General features: G+C 53.0%; 1 protein-coding gene across 12 annotated transcripts in view; it reads left to right on the forward strand.

The window, feature by feature from the left end:
• Window positions 1-14467, forward strand: part of PEBP4 (phosphatidylethanolamine binding protein 4) — a 285395-nt gene extending 270928 nt beyond the window's left edge. For all 12 annotated transcript variants that reach the window (XM_078347234.1, XM_078347237.1, XM_078347235.1 and 9 more), the window contains 3 exons: window positions 859-904; window positions 3100-3213; window positions 14179-14467. In XM_078347234.1, coding sequence (XP_078203360.1) covers window positions 859-904; window positions 3100-3213; window positions 14179-14333 — 315 coding nt within the window. In that variant the 3' untranslated portion in view covers window positions 14334-14467. The remainder of the gene's footprint in view (window positions 1-858; window positions 905-3099; window positions 3214-14178) is intronic.
• The last annotated feature ends 6551 nt before the right edge of the window (window positions 14468-21018 follow it).

Genomic DNA, 21018 nt, shown 5'->3' on the forward strand with positions numbered 1-21018 from the left:
ATGAGCCACGCTAATCACCTTCATTAAGGCTATAAAACCCCACACCTAGGGGCCGCAGGGCTCCCTGGCATGGCCTGGGGGCCCTGAGCCATGGCACAGACCCAGGGGCCCAGCTCCAGTCTCTTTCATCTGAGCATCTCCCAGTCCTGCACAAACAGTAATTAGCACCCACCCCCGGGGTCACCTCATTATCCCACAAACACCGAGCGGAGGGGAGGAGGGAGGGAAAGAGAGGAGGGAAACTGAGGCTGTCCCAGTGGCCAAAGAAACTGCCCCAGGGTTGTGGGCTGAGTTGACTGAAGCTGGGGAGAAGCTGCCACAGAATCAGGCAGTATAGCCTCCTCCTGCCTTCCCTTCCCCCACCTGTTGCTCAGAGTCCATTACCTAATATTCTAAAGGCTCCAAAGGGAGTGGCATTCTCCCTCCAGAGAGGATGGGCTCCTCAGCAAGATCCAGAGAACTGTAGGTGGTCAGGTCTCCCTTAGATCTGACCAGCCCCTGCAGGTGATATCTAGTACCCAGTCTCAGGCACCGAGGGGATTGTGTGACAGCCCTTTCGGAAGTGTACTACAGGGCCTCTCTAGAGGAAAAGTGTCCATCTGCCTTCGGGCCACCCTCAGCAACACCTGTGTCTGCCCTCTCTCCCTGGATCCCCTGAGATACCCACTCCAAAACCCCACTCACTGCCCTGTCTCCCAAAAGCAGCCATACATCCTCCTCCTCTCCCATTTTCCTCCTCTCCTATCCTCCTTCCTCTCCCATCCTCCTCCCTCAGAGAGAGAAGGAACCCTGCAGAGCCCACGTGGCCTGAAGTGCACCCCAGGCATAACCCACAGCCCTGTCTGTCTCTTCTTTCAGGGCACTGACCTGAAGAAAGGGAAGATTAAGGGCCAGGAGTTATCAGGTGAGTAAGACCCTAGGGACGCCTTCCCCCACCCAGGGCATCAGTGACAATCACAGAAATGAAAACCTCATGGCACTGCTCTGTTATATGCTAGCGCCAACCGGAGAGTCTTCTTGGATGCCCTGATTTCATCTCCACAACTGCCTTTTATAGTCACTGCCATCAGTGTCCCCATTTTACAGAGGATAATACTGAGGCACAGACCATCCTGCACCATGTGCACGGCTAGTAAGGAATGCAGCCAGCATCACAGTGCAGGGGCCATCTGAGTGGAGGCTGCTTGTAAACCCTGTCCACCCCCATTCCCCCCTCCAGCTACCCTCTCTCAGATCCCTGCCCCAGGAGGGTGCCCCCCAACCTACCTTGAAAAGAATGCTCAGGTAATGAGCCAGTCTCTGGCACAGGTCTGGGCACCAGACCTCACCTTGCAGTTCCAAGAAGCAGCTTGGGCTTGGGCACCAAGCAGGCCTGGATTCAGATCCCAGCACCACCACTCACTGTCGGCCTGGCTTCACCTCTCAGAGCCTCCAGGAAATGGGAAAGTGAAGGAGACGTCATAAGTGAAAGCCTACAGCCCAAGGCCTGGCCCAGAGAAGTAGCCTAGCATGTGTGAACCCCTTCCCCTCCTCCCCACGCCTCACTTCTCCAACTTTGGAGGTTCTGAAGAGGGGATTGTCCAGGAAAGCCCTAGTGAGAAGCATTAGTCTCTGTCTCCCTTGAGGATAAATTCCCCATTGCACAGAACCAGTGAGTTCTCACTTCAGACTTGTCCGCACAGAACTGAGGTCACCAGTTTTGGGCAGTGGAGAGTGTGCCCACAGTGGAGTGCATCCCACAGCCCACATGCCCACCCACCTCGCCCACACTGACTTGTCCCATCTGCCCTCCATACCCACACACATGAGGAGACTCCCTGGCACCCACTGTGCTCAGAAGTCTCTCAGCACTGGCGGTGTTTAGGAAGAAATGATGGTCAACCTGCATTTACACACACACTCACAGGCCCTCCAAATCAGCCTCAGGGCATTTGCACACTGGCTCTTCATGTGTGCATACCCGCCCTGAGTGGAGACCACCAAACACACACACTCACATGGATCTCAGCACACCCAGCTCTGCTCTCATTCTGAGTGTGCACACGTGCGCACACACACACACATATCTGATCTGTGATCCAAAAATGCAGGGAAAGATGAATAGTCAGGAATTCCCCAGATGTTGGCATGCTGGAGGCCACCAGTGGCCGGAAGTGCACAGTGAGAGACTCTTCCAATGGCTCCAAGTAGCAAGTCATGCTTTTGTTTAATGATCACGAGAGGAAAGAAGGGAAGGTGGTCATAAAGGACCAATAATCCCTCCCACCAACATCCTCATTGCAAATGCTTCTTTCCCACCCACCCAGGAGGATTCTTGGCTCCAGCCTGGCTCTCCTCCTTGGAAAGGAAGATGGAGAGAGGGAAGGGGAGTGGGAAGGGGTAAAGTACTCTGGAAAGAGGCCCACCTTGAAAGACCCAGGCCAGGCCAGCAGGATCTTGACTCCTGCATAGACTTAGGGGAAGAATGAAGGATGTCCCCACCCCATGTTTCCACCAGAACAAAAGCCCAATCTCCTGCAGGGAGAGGGAAGGAGTGGGAGAGGGGCCTTCTCCCTGGTGCCTCAAGCGCCCAGCTCCTACAGCTCCCATGATCAAACCTTTGAACCCAGTCCCACCCACCCTCATAACCATTTCCAGATCCTCCAGACGCAGCCAAGAAATTGGCTTCTTTGGGGATTGAGTTCATAAGGAAATGCCGATAAAATAAATAAAAATCCTCTGCCAAACACATTCACAGAGGAAGATGGGCTTCTCTTGAGGCAGGAAGTCCATCAGTATAGACTAAAGCGAAAACAGGACAATGCCAGCACCCACTGGCCCATAAAGGCTTGGGAGCCGCGCCAGCACCTGAGGCCTTCAAGCCAGCTCAGGGTGTTTCCTCTCAGACCACCTTCTCCCCACCGTCACCCTCACCAATATGTGTACTTCTTAAATGAAGACACTGAAGGTAAGATCCCATCAAATACAAATCCTAATGGTTTGCACGGGTGAGCCTTGCTCTGGAACCCCAGGGAGTCAGTAGGACCGTGGGAAGGCAGAGAGCTCTGCGCTGGGTATTGTGGGATGTGATGCCCACCTCTCTCCTTCTTCTGCCTGTAGCCTACCAGGCTCCCTCCCCACCAGCACACAGCGGCTTCCATCGCTACCAGTTCTTCATCTACCTTCAGGAAGGAAAAGTCATCTCTCTCCTTCCCAAGGAAAACAAAACTCGAGGTAAGACCTTCTCATCCTTCCAGCCACCACCAGGGTGAATTCTGGGGTGGAACTGATGCTTCATGCATTTATGGGGAAATTGGGACCTCGACCCCCATTCATGAGCCTTGGAGACTGGGGTCAAAGGCTGGTATTTCTTGGGAGCCAATTGGAATGAGTGCCGTAAAGATGCTGGCATCAGATGTGGTCTCCCTTGAGAAGTAAGTCCCACAGACCAATGTGGAGGCTCTAGCTGGGTGGGTTGGCACGTAAGGCAGAGTCTCAAAGGTGGTGACTGGAGCCAGGGAGAAGAGTACCCTGAAACTTTGCATGGCATGTACAGGCAGCTGCCCCAGAACTCTGGCAAGTCATTGTACTCTGTAATTGAGTCTGATCTGGGCAAGAGGGCCCTGGAATGCCACCCTTCCGGTCTATCCTCACGGGTTGCTAATTATTGGGTCGGCTATGCCATCTCAGTGATGGGTGCAGATGTCCCCCACCATACCCCCTCCTCTAGCTTCTCTGAGAAGCCCTCCTTGGCCTCTGGAGCAGACCAACTCCTGTAGCCTCCTAATGGCAAACCCCATCTACTTGGCCTCGGGCCTGCCACCACCAGCGCCAGGGAGCAGGAGCTGTGGCTGCTTGTCCTCTGCAACACGTGCAGTGACTCACCTGACCCTGTGTGAGCCATGCCCCCGACTGCCCCACCTGCCATCTGAGCTTTAGACTTCTCTTCCAGCAAACGGGAAATAAAGCCACCCCTGTGCGCTATATCACCTCCCCAATGTTGGGGAAAACGAGACAATAGAGGCTGCACAAATGCCATCTGAGAGTGCAAGGAGCACGTCCCCCAGGCTGGCAGGAAGGCGAGTGGGAGGGTGGGTGTCGTCAGCCGTTTCCTCTCACCCAGTGACCTTGGCCAAACATCCACCCACTGGGAAGCCCGCACAGGTATTGCTACAACCACGATGCCCGAGGCCCTAGAGGAGAGGAACATGGAGCTCAGAAAGGCACAGGTTGAGCGATGGGGCCCTTCAGATGTGCCGAGCAGGGCCCACCAATCACAGAGGGCTCCACGTCACCCTGGGAGGGGAGTTGGTGCAAACTTTCCACAGGTGAACCTTCCCCAGGTGCCCTCAGTGCCTTGCCAATCTGCAAATCTGTTTAAACAGCTTTGCCAAAGACACTTTTAAGTTTAGATGGAGAGAGAAGGAAACAAAATATATATCTTGCCCAGACCAAGAAAAAATGTATCCAGCACCCTGGGTACTGGTCTCACCAAAGATGTCAGGACCTCAGCCTATGACATTCCCCCACCCATGGGTTCTTACAAAATGAGGCAATGCCTCTGAGCCCCACCATGAGACTCTGGGGTCACCATGCCTATGCCCAGGGCCGGAGCCTCTTGCAGGAGCAAGTGCTTTCTGAAGACAGGATGGAGGGAAGGACAGAGTGTCAGGAGATGCCATGAGGAGGGACGGAAAGGGTAGAAGAGAGGTGCAGACACAAAGACGCTGCCCTACTCTGCACACTGGGGATCCTGAGGCTTGACCACAGCCTGTCCTCCAGAAAACACAGTGGCCTGAGGGACCAGCCAAAGCCTGAGCCACCCTCCCAGGATGTTGATGACCAGGCAAGGAAGTGGAAAGGCATGCGCTGGGCCTGAAACCCGTTGTTTAGCCTCGTGTACTTCTCCACCCGATGCCTTGATCCACACCGTTCATCCATGGGGAACTTAGGAACTGGACTTGCATCTGGACGGAGTTGAAAATGGCCCTCCCAGAAGAACGCCCCAGCCACGGTCCCAATCCTGCTATGTGATGCCTTCCATGTGCCCAGCACTGTGCTGGAAACTTCAGAGAAGACACAGTCAAGGGCACCAGGAATTTTCCCTGCCCTCAAGCGGCTTACAGTCTACTTTGGAAACAATTAAACAATAATGCAGAGCAGGTTGTAATTAAACACTTAATTGTGTGATTCTAACTGTAAGGACAGTTGGAGATCTGTGGACGCAGGGACAGAGCTCTTCCCTTCCTGTCATCTTCTTCCCTCCAGAACACTGTACTCTCTCTGGCCAGAGAGGGTACAAAGGTGTTTTATTATAGACTGAGGTAATCTGGACTCCCCTCTCTCTAGCGAGTGATTTCTTTTTGAGGTCAATCAATGAACCTTGCTGGGCCTCAGTTTCCTCATCTAGAAAATGAGAGGTTGGCTCCAAGTGATCTACAAATTTCTACGGCCCCGAGGCCACAGGGAGGAGGTTGGAGCAGGGCTGGGCCCTAGAGAAGGAGGAGATCTGAATCCTTGAGTGAAGGAAGAGGGAGCGCCGGGCTGGAGAAACCACAGATGCAGATTTTTTTTTAAGTGAGAAAATGGAGGGGAAGGAAGGGGAAAAGAAGGTTCTCAAAAGTCCGGCAGAGGAGTGGCCTTTTTGGGTTGACTCCGGGAAGCCATTAGAGATTATTCACCAGAGAAGCAACACTCAGAAGTCACTCTTTGGAGATGATGAATCTGGAGGGGCAGGCAGAAGTGACCAGAGCGAGAGGACAGGACACCGCCTGAGGAGTCAAGACACGAGGCAGTGAGGTGTGGATGAACCCAGGGCAATCGCAAAAGCAGAAACCCCAGGTCCTTGCACAACGTTGAAACGCTGAGGGCCTGGTGCTCTCTGAAGCACCTGCACAGTGCCTGGACTCATGGAGCCCAGGGCTGGACTGGTGCTCAGGAGGCCAGAGCTTGGGGCCCTGCCAGTGAACACAGGCCCCAGGACTTGCCTTGATCTAGATTTCTCTCCATGGGAGGGAGTCCGTGGAAGAAGTGGGGTGTCAGGGGTTGGGGAAAGCAGTGTGGTTTAACCAGCTGCTTGTGTCCCCTATGTGAACAGGCAGGAACAGCTTCTAGAGACTTGAGGGGAAAAGTCACCCTACAGAAGCCAGGCAGAGGAGCATCTATGGCAGACGGGTCACCAAACGCCATCCTGTTCAGGCCTCTTCCCTCCCTGGATCTTGTGGGTGAACGACAGGCTTAGTGTGGAGGAGGGGGCTTGAGATGATTCTAATAGAGCCGGCCATGACTATGTAGAGAGGTGCGGAGATGGTATTCAGAATTCCCCCCAGGAGTCCCCAGGACAATGTACCTGTGGTCAGCAAAAGAGGAGATCTTGATGTCCCAACTCTGACTGTGTGACCTTGGCTGAGCCACCTCCCATCCCTGGGCCTCGATGTTGACCTCATCAAGATAAGGGGTTAGACTAGCTGATCTGCAATTGAATGACCTGAAATTGATTTGCTCTCAGCTTCCCAAACTCTCCTCACCTCCCTGTTCTGCCAATAAATGCAGGGACCAGCTGATGAACCTCGACTCTCCCGTCCAGCCCCAACATTTCCTAGTAGAGGTCTTCCATCAGATACCAGGAGGTCAGGAACACAGCAAGAGCCCTGGAGGGGCTAAGAACTACCCACTTCTAGCTGATGAAACCCTGAGCTGCCACCCCCTCCACCTTTGCACACCTCCTTCCTCTCTGGCCACTTTCTGAACCACGCTTGGCATAACTCAGTAATGTCCTCTACATTCATTCAGCTGATGCCAGATGCCTAGTGTGTGCAAGGCGCCATTTCAGGTGCTGTGAGAAGTCACCTTGTGACGGTGTCCCTGCCGTCATGCCTGTGTGAAGTCACCCTGGTGTAGCTCTGTGGATAGGTGGTACTCACTGAGTCAGAGGAGATATTCAAACAGCACAAGCATAACTGGTCCCCAGTGCGGGAGGAGCAGGGAGACCCCTGAAACCTAAACAGCCTTAAGTGGTGCCTCTGACAAGGGCTGGCTGGCCTGACATCGCAGGACAGCTGTGCGATGCGTGTCCCAAAGGCCACACTTTGCCTTTCCAGATTTGCAGGTGGCATTATCTCAGGCCTGTGATATGCTGGGCCTTCTCCCTCTGATTCCCAGCAAACTCCCCTCTGAGGGGGACATCTTCCCTCCCAGGCAGCTTTCATTTGCACCTCGTGCAGTTGCCCCTCCGTGTGGGATACTGCCAGAACGCCCCTGAACCACCTTTGCTCAGGTCCTGCCCACCACTGCCCACCTGGGCACCTCACTCTCCCCTTCCCAGACCTGCAATACTTTGTCCACTTTCCAAGCACCAGTCCCAGCTGCTGGCCCTCCATCACACCGTCTAGAACAGCCCCACAGCGCTGAGCCGCTCAGCCAGGCCTCCCCGCCTGCTGTTGGCTTCTCTAGTCTCTGCCATCTCCTCCACTCACACAGCATTTGTTGTGCCTCCCCAGACATCAACCTTGATCTCTTTTTTGTTCCTAAATCACGTTCCATTGGTGGCGGGTGGTGGCCCCCCTTCCACCATGAGACAATGAATTCCTTGAGAGAAGAGCTCACCTCAGTCTTCTTTCCCTTCTCCCACCTGTCCCTCTGCCCAGCCCCCTGTGGGCTTCCCATCAATGAGTGTGTCTGTGTGTGGGACACACCCACGTATGCACATCCACAAGCCATTCACACACATGGATCTGTGCGTTCTCACACCCCCACGTTCACAAACACAGGTCAGCTCCCCTCAGCACCTGAGAAGGCAGCAACCTCTGTGAGCACCGTGCCCACAAGTGACAGTCTCTGCACTGATCCACGTCCTCTCTGTGGCAACCCGGGGCAGGCAAGGCTGCCTCTCCACCAGCCGCCCTTCCCCTCCCTGGCCTTCCCCTTGCCAATGATGTCAAGGGGGCAGGACAGTGGCCATCCCTCCCTACCCCAGGGCAAATGAGGAAAGCGAAACCTGGAAGAGTGAGTGGTGTGATTGACCGAGGGCGCCCACAGTTAACAGCCATTCCACTTGCTCCTTACTTCCCAGGAAGGACCCTTTGCACCTGCCACCACCTTGCCTACAGCCCCGCTCTCCTGACCCAGACCACTAGACTTCTGGGACCCAGTGGGGGTATAGACAGGGCACAGTTGCATCCTGCTGTCCCGGGCCTCCTTGGCCAGCAGCAGCTACCCAGAATGGTCCATGCACACGCCCTCTCCCTGGCTGTGGCCGAGCCTCAGACTCCTGGGGAGCTGTGGTCTGTGCCACACCATACCTCAGTCACCTCACCCAGAGGTGTCACAAGCCAGTCTCACACTCCTCTTGCAAGCAAGCAGGGGAAGTCCCCTCTCTGCCCCACCAGAGGACATGCCACCACTTGCTCCAGAAGCCCTCCAAGGCTGAGAGTCAAGGCTGGTGCCAACGTGCTGGAAACTAACGGGCAAGAGAGGCCCAGGCCACCACCTCCTGGGCAGCCTCAGGGCCTTCAGAGGGGACACTTGCTCATTGCAAAACAGGAGTCCTAGGCCAGGCAGCCATAAGCCTGGCCAGCACCACAGCCACCCAAATTCAGCAGCTCAGAGGTGGAGCCACCCACCCACAGGGGTCAGAGAGGAGAGACGGGCAGGGACTTGCCATGCAGGGGCTGAAGTCTTGCTTTCGGCATCTGAAGACCTGCAGGGCTCGGTGGATGAGAAAAAAGGGTATCCTGGGGCCAAGAGCAGCAGAGGCCCATGCAGCTTTAAGGATAGGAGGTATTGCTGCAGAGGGATGAGGCTGGGAAGAAATCCACCAGCCTGGTAGCAGAGCACAGCAGCGCATCGTGTCAGGAAGCATGGAGGGAAGAGGCCTGAGAGGAAAGAGGCCCCTGCCTGGAGAGCAGCCCCCGCCCTCAGACTGCCTCCCACCAGTGCACACACAGACAGACACAAACACAGCCCACCCCCATGACCTCCCATGGTGGTTCACCTGGCCCAGCCCCAGGATCCCCCAGGGTCCACCCCCTGATCACTGTGTGGGCTTGTGGCAGGAGGCATTCTTCCTCAGAAGGGCCCCACCCACCTGGCCAAGCGGGTAGAACTGGGGGCCTGGCAGCCGCCCAGCTGGGGCCATCCCCAGCAACACTCAAGACAGGCGCCCAGGCTGGGAACCGCCTGAAATCTCCGTGGACCCCAGGCAGATCCCCTCAAGAAGCAAGTCCCAGTCCAGCCAGATGTCAGCCATCCCGAGCAACACTGAACACATCGTGGGGAAGCCACAGATAAGCCCCCAGATTTTACCCAAAACTCCAGCCAACTGTCGCCACTACTGAATATAGGAATTTATGACTGGGGGCTAAACTGGCAGCTTGGAGTCTCCCATCCTCCTGATCCCTTTCCCACCCCACCCTCGGCTACAGAAGGGAGAAGGAGGCCTTGGGAATGCATTGGCTGGATAATGAGAACCAGCTTCCCCTGTTCAGCCCTCCTTGGTCCTCTCTCCAGAGGAGATTCAGGTCACCCCTTAGCACCCCCAAACTCTCCTGGCATCCGCGTCCTCTCCTGCCAAAGTCAAAGTGCCCCTCACTACCCCAAAGCCTCTGGAGCCGGCAGGATCAGCCACTCAGCAAATCTCCTCCCAGAGTAATTGGATGTGATGGAACGAGGGCTTTTCAGGTCCTGAGTGGAAGTCTCTGGATGTCATTTAATGGCACAAAAAATAAAAGGCTCAGGCCTCCCGCCTACCACCGCCAGGACATCATTAATCTCGGCAGAAAGGTATCAGCTCTTCTATCAATGCGGCCAGTCCCGCGACGAGCCAGATAAATTACAGACCTGAGCTGGGCTCTCTGCGGGGCAGTTACTAGGCTGGAGTTGGGTTTTTGTTTTTTCCTTCAGGGCCACTGTCCCCCAACGAGAAGCAGTGGTGCCCTTGTGTACGGGGAGAGGCAGGGAGGCCGGAGAAGAGGGTGCCTGCCTTGGGTAGATATGGGTCACCACCTGAAGGGACAGGGCTGTTCCAAGCCAGATCCAGTGGCCCCTGTCCTTGCTGAGACTGCTTTGGGACAAGAGGCTGCTACAGCTCCAACCTCAAGGACTCAGCAACCCACTCCCTGTTCTCCAGCCCACCAGAATAGGGACCCATGGGATAATGGAGCTGGGGTGGGGGCACAGCTCCCTCTCTCAGCCTCCCTACCCCACTTCCCAGGCTAAGAGGGAAATACATCAGTGCCCACTGAGGACCAAGTGACAGCTCAGTCCCTTGGCTACAGCATGGTCACCCAGGAAGTGTTATCCTCTACTGCTGGGAAGTCTGAACAGTGAGCCTGGCCGGGTACAATGGCTCACACCTGTAATCCCAGCACTTTGGGAGTCCCAGGCGGGAGGATCACTTGGCCAGGAGTTTAAGACCAACTTGGGCAACATAGGGAGACCTTGTCTCTACAAATAATTTTTTTTAATTAACCAGGTGCAGTAGCACAAAACTGTGGTTCCAGCTACGCGGGAGGCTGAGGCGAGAGGATCAATCACCTGAGCCTGGGAGGTCAAGGCTGTAGTGAGCAGTGGTCGTGCCACTGCACCCCAGCCTGGGCAAAATAACAAGACCCTGTCTCCAAAATAAAAAAAAAGAAAAGAAGGGGCCTGCTGAAGGGAATCCAGGGGTGTCACTAGGGCTGGGGACCTTGTCTGCCAGGGACCCAGACTACAAAGTTCTACTGCTGGCCAAAGCCATCCTTCGAAGGAGCAGATTGTGATTAGTTCAGTGTTACTTGTTTTACATTAGAAACTCACTGAGGGCAGGAGGTGAAATAAGGCAGCTCCACCAACCCCATGCCTGGCAAAGGACCAGGGGGATGGCTGCCAGTGCTAAAAGGGCCCTGAACATGGAGTCTGACCTCACCTAAGAGCTTGCACTTCTAGCAAGGCCGCAGACCTCCCCATTCTACCAATTCCTGCAAGGGGGCTGGGGTTGGCTGGACTCGGCAGGGCACCTCTCAGTTTCTCAGATGCATGCTTAGCCCTAACAGGCCCAATGGAGCCATCCAGATGCACAAGACAAACCGCTCCCAAATAGTAGAAAGCCAGCCCAGGAGATGGGGGAAGCTGGGGGTAGAGAGAGTGACTGTCAAGACCTGCCCCAGGGCCGTGCCCAAACATTCCTGCCATCATCACAGTCCCTGGGACTAAAACTTTGAGGAGGAGCCCCTTCCCCAGCTGCTGAAGACAGGGGACATCATTCCCCACTAGAGTCTAGTAGGAGGCCAGGCACACAGTTATGGCCCAGACACTCCGGTGGCTTTAGATGAGGTTATCCGGCTCCCCGCTTGGTCCCGTCTGGAACATCACTGGTATCTGACATCTCTTGTCGCTAACATCTTTCCTATCAGGACTGACCAGCAAGTGGGAGAATGGCCTCTAGGCAGGGCCACTGGGTCTGGCTATGCAGGATGAGAATGGCACCCCCTACGGCTGTGCAGGGATCAACCTGTACATCTTATGTGGCAGCCCTGTCCTGAGACGCCCAGGCCTCTGTGTCCCAGCCACAGGGCAGTTGGCTCATGAGACAGGCATCAGACAGCTTCCTCTTCCTTTCTCCCTTCAGCCAAGGCCTCCCACCACAGAGGCCTCTGTGGTGCCCGCACTGCCCCTGCCCTTATCCCAGGAAAAGCCCGGCCTGGGTGCATCCAGGGCACAGCAGAGCAGCCCAAGCACAGACAGCGGCACTGCCCTTTTCCTGCCTGGCCTCCGACGCTCTGCCTCTCAGGGACAGCAGTGCCGTTCAGGAAGGGGCTTTCCTCTGAGCCGTGACCACGGAAGCCACAGCTTCCTAGCTCCCCAGCTCTCCCCACACACCCCAAGGGCCTGACTCACCCCCTCTGCCTTCTAGAACTTGCCCTCTGTGGCAGGAAACAGAGGGTGGGGGGGGAGCTGTGAGGAGTCGCCACCGAGCCAGGATAGGAGGTAGCGAGAGCCTGGGTTTCAGGAGCTGCCTGGGGAGCCCGAGAATCACAGGGCTGTTGACTTGGGGCTGGAAAGAAGCCACAAGGCCCCCAGGGCACCGCAGGTTCAGAGGCTTCCAAACTAGCAAGGGGAGCCAGCTCTTGCTCTGGACTCAGGGGATTTCTTCCCCGAAGCTTGCCCTAGCCTCGTGAGGGTTTCAGTTTCCTTCCTGCCATGCAGGTTCCTTTCTGCCCTATGGTGGGGAAGGCCCCTGGTCCAGGTTCCTGCCACACACCAATTCACCCGTAAGTCCTTATTACCCTGGCATGCATGCACACACACACACACCAGCATACATACATACGCACAGATGCACCCACACATACACATGTGTATGCACACACTCTTTTCCAGGGTCATAATACCAAAATCCCTTTCCTTCCAGCCAGCTGGGCTCCTGGGGTGCAGAGGCTCACGCTCACCCTCTGAAAGGTCACTCAGGTGACGACAAGCCTCCTAGGAGAACCCCCAGCTGCAGTCAATACACCTCCAGCGGGAGAGGCTTTCTCAGCATCTTGGCCACCCTTTCTCTGAAAGAACTCCTGGAGCCCCTTGTTTTCCAGCCCCTCTGAGCCCCATCTGAGCATGCAGCCACTGTGTCAGATAGGATTTGAGAGAACCTGCAAAGGCCTTTCCTCCCTCCCTACCCCATGAAGCTTCCTTGCCAGTACCCACCTCGTACCTCAGTCATCCCATCTGTGATGGGATTGGGGTGAGGATTAAGTGATTTATGAGTCAAGCTCCTAGAGTAGTAGCAACACACAAGAAGCATGGAAATTGAGGTGTTATTGCTATTATGATTATTTGCATTATTGTTATTGTTATTTTGGGTTTTGGATTAAAAATTATCCTCTCCCTAAGAACGTATTTGAAATGCCAGCAGCCTCTGGGAGAGAAGGATGCTTCGATGGGCTTGCTATCTTCATTGCTATGAAAAGGGTGGTGGGTGCTAGCCGATGAGACAGGTAGGTGGGAGGGTTGGTGGTCCGTGCATCTCAGGTGAGGCTCTGAGAGGAATTCTAGGCTGCCAGCCCCCTGCCCTCTTCTGTTGGGGTATCAGAAATGACTGATCTCCATTAATCCACTTAATATCCACACTGCCTCGCTCTTCTCTGGACAGGGTCTTCCCCAAGCACCCTCTCCGCCCAGGGAGGTTGCTGGATTTAGCAAAAAAACAGAAAACAACAAAGAAGCAGGATTTGAAATAAAATTCAGTAAAATTTGAATTCCAGATAAACAATGAAAAGAAAAAATCCACACAAGTATGCTCCATGCAGAATGTGGGACACGCTCACAGCAACAAACGATTTGCTGTTTATCCGAGATTCAAATTGAACTACATCCTGCCTTTTCCTGGCAAGCATCTGCCCAGGGTGCCTGACACCCAGGGTTTGGGAAAGAAGAACGTGGGAATGTGCCTCTGACCACTCCCTCAGCCTCACTCCACGCCCCGGGTTGTGCCCTCCGCACCTTGCCCATGATGCCTGTTCACACTCTGGGGAGATGTACCTCATGCCCCCCTGTACACACTTGTGCTTTCTACCCCTGAAAAGGAGCCCCTCTGACCTGGGCATTGTCTGGGTTTCTGCAGGCCCAGCTCCCCCACCAGGGTCCTGGGGCTGCTCCTCTGCCTTTGCCACAGGGAAGGCACTCTGGTGCATGCCATGTCCTAGGACAGAGAGGAGAAAGTGGTTGGGGTTTGAGGGAGAAGATTGAAAGAACAGCACAGATACTTCCTCCAATCTCAGCCCCAGCAGCAGGGGTGAGCAGGTGTGAAGGAAGGCAGCAGTAAAGCCTCCATCCTGGGGTCAGGAGAGCATGCAGGGAGAGGGTGTGAGTGGAGGAAGTGGGCAGCCCTCGTGATTGGGCTTCCTTTCTGCCCGGGAGTGAGAACGCAGAGTTTTGCTAAACAGAGGTGCTGGGGAAGGGAACTCAGGCATCCTTGACTCGGTCTGGGCTCAGTCCCCACCGCCCTCTGGGGAGCAGGCAACTTTGCTGCTGTTCAGTGGCTCTGCTGACATGCAGGGGCTGCCTCTGTGGCAGGAGCCAGAAGCTCCCCCAGCCACTATACCACATGGCCATCATGTCACCTGCTGGCCTCTGCTCCCCTAAATTGGCCTCCCTCTCAGGCCGCTGCCAGCTTTCAAGTCCGTGGCTCTCTCTCACTGCCTCCCTGTGGTCTGTTTGTCCTTCCAGGCTCTTGGAAAATGGACAGATTTCTGAACCGCTTCCACCTGAGCGAACCTGAAGCAAGCACCCAGTTCATGACCCAGAACTACCAGGACTCGCCAACCCTCCAGGCTCCCAGAGGAGGGGCCAGCGAGCCCAAGCACAAACGCAAGTGGAGATAGCTGCCTGCTAAATGGCAGGCTTCGCTGTCCAGTTGCGTGTCACACTGCCCACCACCGACAGTGTGGGTACGGAACCCCCTCTGGGTGCGGAACCCCTTCTCTTCCAAATTAAAAAAAAATCATCCAGGGCTTGATGCTTTGCTTCCTAACTTGTGTTCCTTCGAAACCAACAAGAGGAAGAAACAGCCAATATCCAGCACTGGGGACTGAGGTTTTTCTATAAATGCAAGTGGTTGGGTGGGAAGTGGGGGGAATAGACAGACAGGCAGGACATAGTGATCCCTATGCCCAAACTGTCACTGAGTCACTGTGGGACCTCAGGGAAACCTCTTACCCTCTCCAAAGTTCTGCTCCCTTGGCTGTGACACGGAAGTAGGAAGAAGTGGAGAGGATGGTTGGTTTATCACCATGGCCTTTCCAGCTCTGACATTCAACCACATTCATTCATAGAATATTGTTACATGTGGGATGCACCTGGCCTTCCTCCAGGTACTGGGGATGCATGCCTCATCCACATGCATGGGTAGACAGGGCAGACACAGCGTGGTGCTCACCTCATGGAGCTTCCAGTCCAGCAGGGGAAGCAGATATCCCCAACACATGATAAATTGTAGTAAGTACAATGAGGGTGCAAAGCGGGGAGGATTTCTGATGGAAAGGAAGGGTTGGAGACTCAGGCAGAGGCCTGATGTTTAACTTCAGGCTTTAAAGTGGGCTAGGAGTTACCAGGTGAGTGGAGACATGAATAGAGAACATTCCAAAGCTCCTCAGAGCCACTGTGGCTGGCACGGGCATGCATGGTACCTTCCAGGAAATGAAAGGCCCGCTGAAAAGTATGCAGGGGCGAGAACAGCATGACAGGTAGGCAAAAGGCAGGCCATGCCAGGCCTTGTTGCCGAGTTAAAGCTCTGAATTGTATTCTAAAAGCAGTGGGAAATCATTAAATGATAGGTAGATTGGACCAGGTATGGTGGCTCATGCCTATAATCCCATTGCTCATGGAGGCCAAGGCCAGAGGATCACTTGAAGCCAAGAGTTCAAGACCAGCCTGGGCAGCATAGGGAGACCTTGTCTCTACAAAAATAAGAATAAAAAATTAGCCAGATATGATGGTGATGCCTATAGTCCCAGCTACTCAGGAAGCTGGTATAGGAGAATCACCTGGGTCCAGGAGTTTGAGACTGCAGTGATCTCTGTACTCCAGCCTGGGCAACCAGGCAAGACCTCACCTCTAAAAAATTAATAAAATAAAATAAAAATAGATTGGAGGGACAGATGGCATAATCAGATGTATGCTTTTTAAAAGCTGTGAATTAACTCCTTGGTATCTGCAAAACACAAACTTTCGGCATCTAACTTCCCTGGACTTTCTCTGCAGGCCTCTTGACTTCCCCACTCAGGGACCCCTGGGAGACCCCTCTCTGCTAGTCTCATTCCTAGCCTAAAGTTCTGGAGGCCCCTCGCCTCCCCACCACTACTCCAGTCCTCTCAGCACCCCTAACACCCCCTTTGGTTTGGTTTCCCTCCAAGAGTTAATAACTGGGGGCACTCCTTGGCTAGCACGTAACGATGCTGGTAATTCATGTGTGCAGAGTGCTTGGAGGTCCCCAAATGAAAAGAGCAGGCTGTGTCTGGGTACAGGGTTATTACCATCTCAGAGTCCTGCCCCTCGTTAGCTGGAAGGCAGAGGGCCCTAGACAACCCCTCGGCCCAGCTGAGCACGCTTTTGACTAGTGGAACAATTTTAGTGGTGGGGATCTGAAGAATACCATGGGGCTGGAGGTTGAGTTTGTAAATGAGGAGAGAATTGAATCATGCCCCCTTCATTGATAGATTCAGCTCTGTGCCCAGGAAATGGGCACCACATTCTGGTGCCCCCAGAGGCCATTTGATGCCAGCCCAAGGCAAAAGGAAGCCTGTACAGTAGAAATTGTGGAGCCTCCCCACTTCCTTCTACCCCCGTCAGGCAAGCCTGCAAACAGACCTAAAATAAGAAGCAAAGGGAAGTATCCATCTGCAGTGCCATGGAAGGCAGCCCCACAAGGTACTTTCTGGGTCCCCTTCTCCCTGAGACCTTCTCCCCACAGCCCCCACCCTAACAGGCTCAGAATGTAATTGGCAGCTCCGGTTGGTGCCCAGGGCCAGGATAAATAGAAGGTCAGCTTCCTAGAGCAGCCCCAAATCGAGACACATCCTCCCCTCTTCTGCTTTTAATTCATTGTGGCCAGCCTGTTTATTTTGGGTGAGGAAAAAAAATCGGATGTTTATCCTTCGAGGAAATTATCGGCTTGCTTGCTTTCCTTCTCCCAACCCTCTCCTTCCTTTTGACTTGATGTTTTGGGCTTTGAGTTCAGCTGCTGGAGAGACCCCCACCCTCCTGGCCCCAAAATGTGAAAAAAGAATGAAGCTGGCCCAGGCTCTAGGTTGAAGCCAGCCCTGACCAGGCGATCCCTGGAAACCACAGAGAAGGAGGTCCCGGTTGTGGAGAGGGAAACCCAGGCTTTGACGGTGCTTTCTGCCTGCAGAACCCTTTGGGTCTCTCATCCCTTTCCTTTGCACCACCTTCTTTAGGAAGGAAAAAGATGGACGTCTAAATTCCTTTGAGATTTCTAATGAAGCAGCTAAGAAAAATGTAAGGGAACATCAGCGACCCCTTTACAAGGGTAAAGAGATTGACATTATTATCATCATTGTAATCAGATGCATTTATTGAACACTTCCTGCATACCAGGTACTGCACAAAATGTCTAATGTGCAGTGTCTCACTGAATACATCCCCATGCTACTTCAAGGCCTTCTGGGGACCTTCATACGTGTTCTCTCATTTGATTGTCACAACACCCTAATAAAGTGGGTGTTATTCTTATTTTAGAGATGAGGAAACTGACAGTCCCATCAGTTGAGTTATTATGGAACAGGGGTCCCTGTTCCGTAACTAGTCATGGTGGAATCTGGTGTTAACTAAAGCCTCCTCAGGTGAAGTATTTAGAGGTAAACTGTCCTCTCTGGGCTATATAAGATAAAAGCCAGATCAGGATCTGGATTGGGCCAAAGAGAGAGGGCCAGAAGTTCCAGAAGAAATTAAGAGGACTCTTCTCCAAGTGTCTTTCTTTACTCCAAGTTAAGCCATCCTGGACCATGTGTGATTTGTGGGGATGGCCAGGGTTCCTGGATACTCAAGGCAACAGCTGGCCCAGCCCAAGGCCATTACCATCCCTCCCCACCTGCCCAAGGTCACTACCCCAACAGTTTACCATCCTTAATGCATTTAATTACCCCTCTCCCTCCCCATCATTCATATGTGATAACTGCTTTTAGGTAAGGAAGAAAGGTAGAAAAGAAGGAAAAGCCACCTAGGAAGGCTCCAGGTTGATGATGATGGTGATGATGACGGTGATTGGTGATGATGCTGATGATGGTGATGGTGATGGTGATGATCATGGTGATGGTGATGATAATGATGCTGATGATAGTGATGATGCTGATGGTGATGATCATGGTGATGGTGATGATGCTGATGATGGTGACAGTGATGATGATGGTGATGATGATGATCATGGTGATGGGTGATAGTGATGGTGATGATCATGGTGATGGTGATGATGGCCGTGGTGATGGTGATGGTGATTATGATCATGGTGATGGTGATGGTGATGATAAGGTGATAGTGATGGTGATGATGGTGATGATGATGATGGTGATGGTGATAAGGTGATAGTGATGGTGATGATGATGATCATGGTGATGGTGATGATGATGTTGGTGATGATGGTGATGATAAGGTGATAGTGATGGTGATGATGATCATGGTGATGGTGATAATGATGATGATGATGATGATGGTGATGGTGATCATGGTGATGGTGATGGTGATGTTAAGATGATGGTGATGATGATGCTGTTGATGGTGATGGTGATGATGAGGTGATGGTCATGGTGATGATGATGGTCATGGTGATGGTGATGATAAGGTGACGGTGATGGTGATGATAAGGTGACAGTGATGGTGAGGATGACGGTGATGGCAATGATGATCATGGTGATGGTGATGGTGATGGTGAGGATGATGGTGATGGTGATGATGATGATCATGGTGATGGGTGATGGTGATGGTGGTGATGAGGTGATGGTGATGATCATGATGACAGCAATGGGTCCAGGTGTCAAAGTTCAGCAGCCATGGGATAATAAGAAAGCGTAGTACATGCATTCAGTTATGCCATTTAAAAACACAAGTTTTCTTACTGAGCAGATCTAAATTCACATAGAATTTTTACCATTGATAGCTCCATGACCTTGGCAACTGCTCCGGACCTATGTTTCAACCACAAAAAAAAAAAAAAAAAAGAAAGAAAGAAAGAAAAGAAAAAGAAAAAACAGTATAATGAAAAATAAATGGAAATAAATGCTTTCCTCCAAAGATGTGTTGCAATGGTTAAATGAGATAGCAGGGAAGGCATCTGAGCACAATGCCTGGTGTGCAGGCTGTTCAGTAAATGTGCATGTTCCTCTCTTTCCCTACCTCCACCTCACCTGTTCTCAGCTTGGCTGGAGCAAGCAGTGAGGCTTAGGTATTGGGAAGGAAGCATCTCTCCCAGAAGAGAGTCCTTCCCCAGGGACCCATCAGAGGCTCCGCAGCCCCAGGGAAAGGACAAACTGCCAAGGGAGCCTCAAGCCTCAGCCCAGCATCCCCTCCCAAGCTAAGCAAAACATTGGAAGGCTTGGATCAGGAAAGACAACCCAGTTCCTTAGCAACTAACAAGCGTTTCCCTGTAAAGACAAAGACCCTTCACTCAGAATTCTCCCTCCCCCCTCTCTCCAGGTGTCTGATCTGCTTTGCAGGAGTAGGGCTGGGGGCTATCCTGTCCCCAGGACATCTAGAAGCCTCTTGCCTCACCCTCCTGGCTGTCCTGATATTACCTGCAATTATGCCAGAACACCTTTCATCCTAGTGCTAATTAATTTTTCTACTTACCCCCAGGAGCTTCTGGGAGACACATGAGATACACACACACACACACACACACATGCACGCTTGCACGCACGCACACACAAATGCGCATATTTTCTTTCTAAGGCTCTCTCTATTTTAAAGACCAGAAAAGTATGGTTAGTGAAAGGAACCCATTTTTTGAGGGTTTCTGTCTGCTGCCTAGCTGGTATTTGGAAGGAGAAATGAGAGCTAAAAAATGATGGTTTAGGGAGAAGGGAGAACAAGGTCCCTAGGTATCAGGGGATGAAGGACAGCAAAGGACTTTTAAAAGAACCAAGGAAACCATGCCGGGACAGTGGACTCAGCACCAAGTGCCACCGCAGAGCCTCCAAGTACAAGTCGTCCTGCTTAACGCAGAACATTTTAAAGAAAAAAGAAAGAAAGTGTTTTAATAGTAAAGGAAAGGTCCACAAAAGAGTAGGAAACAGAAGGAAATAGAAAAGAAACACATGGCTGTCTAGCCTGAAAAGAATCACTGACCAGGAGTCAAGATCTGATTTCAAGTATCAGCTTCACCATTCACTGCTGTGTGAGCCGGGGTAAGTCAGCCACCCTCTCTGGGCCTCAGTTTCCTCATTGATAACATAATTTGGGACAGGTATTCTCTGAGGCCCCCCTCTAGCAGAATGTTCTATGATTTTATATGGTCATTTGAGGGAGTGGCAGAGAAAGCTATGACCACTCACTGGGGCAGGGAGTAAGTGGAAACCACTAGAAAAAATTGAAATGAGCATTTCCAGAATCCAGAATAAAAGAGAGCCAAGTGCATTTGGCTGCAGGAGCCAGAAAGCCCTCCCTAGCGTGAAGCCCAGGTTGAAAGGAGTTTACAGATCTGGAGGCTGAAGACCCTGGGAGTCCCCAGAAGCAGCAGACAGGCCAGTCTCCCCCAAACTCAGGCCAGAGAAAACCTCTCAGGGGCCCTCAGCACCTCCTGGAGGGAGGATGGAGGAGCACATAGGCATGGGTCTGCATGTAGAGCAGGATGCAGGAGCACACCCTGTATTCCCCATGAGCTGGGCTCCACACCATTTGCGTTAAGTCAGCTGGGCAGAGAGGAGTGGGTAAAAGGGAGGAGGCTGATTGCATCACTAAGGAGGAGCAGCAAGGCTACTGAGTCCTAATCTTGCTTTCCAGACCCATGATGGAAGCGGGAGAGCAGCTGAGTGTGGTTCCCTTAGGGACTGGGCCATAGGGGCGGGCCTGGGAAGCGCCCTGGGAGTTCAAACACCCTCCCCCAACCCCCAGGACGTCCCACAAACACCAGCATGCTAGAACAGCTAGACATGCACCTTCAAATCACTGCAAAGAAACCAATACTTTGTACACGTGCTGTGGCTGTGAAGCCAGCACACAGTCAGCCTTTCTACAGGATTTAGGGAGACTCAGCTGTGAGCCAAGAATTGAATGCACTAGAAAAAAAAATTTAGGTCTCTGCCTTATTGGTCAAGTGCAGTGACTCACACCTACAATCCCAGCACTTTGGGAGGCTGAGGCGGGTTGATCACTGAGGTCAGGAGTTCAAGACCAGCCTGACCAACATGACAAAAATCCCATCTCTACTAAAAATACAAAACTTAGCCAGGCGTGGTGGCAGGCACCTGTAATCCCAGCTACTCTGGAGGTTAAGGCAGGAGAATCACTTGAACCCAGGAGGTGGAGTTTGCAGTGAGCAAGGTCATGCCACTGCACTCC

This window comes from Callithrix jacchus, chromosome 13 (genome assembly GCF_049354715.1).
Source record: "Callithrix jacchus isolate 240 chromosome 13, calJac240_pri, whole genome shotgun sequence".
Lineage (NCBI taxonomy): Eukaryota > Metazoa > Chordata > Mammalia > Primates > Cebidae > Callithrix > Callithrix jacchus.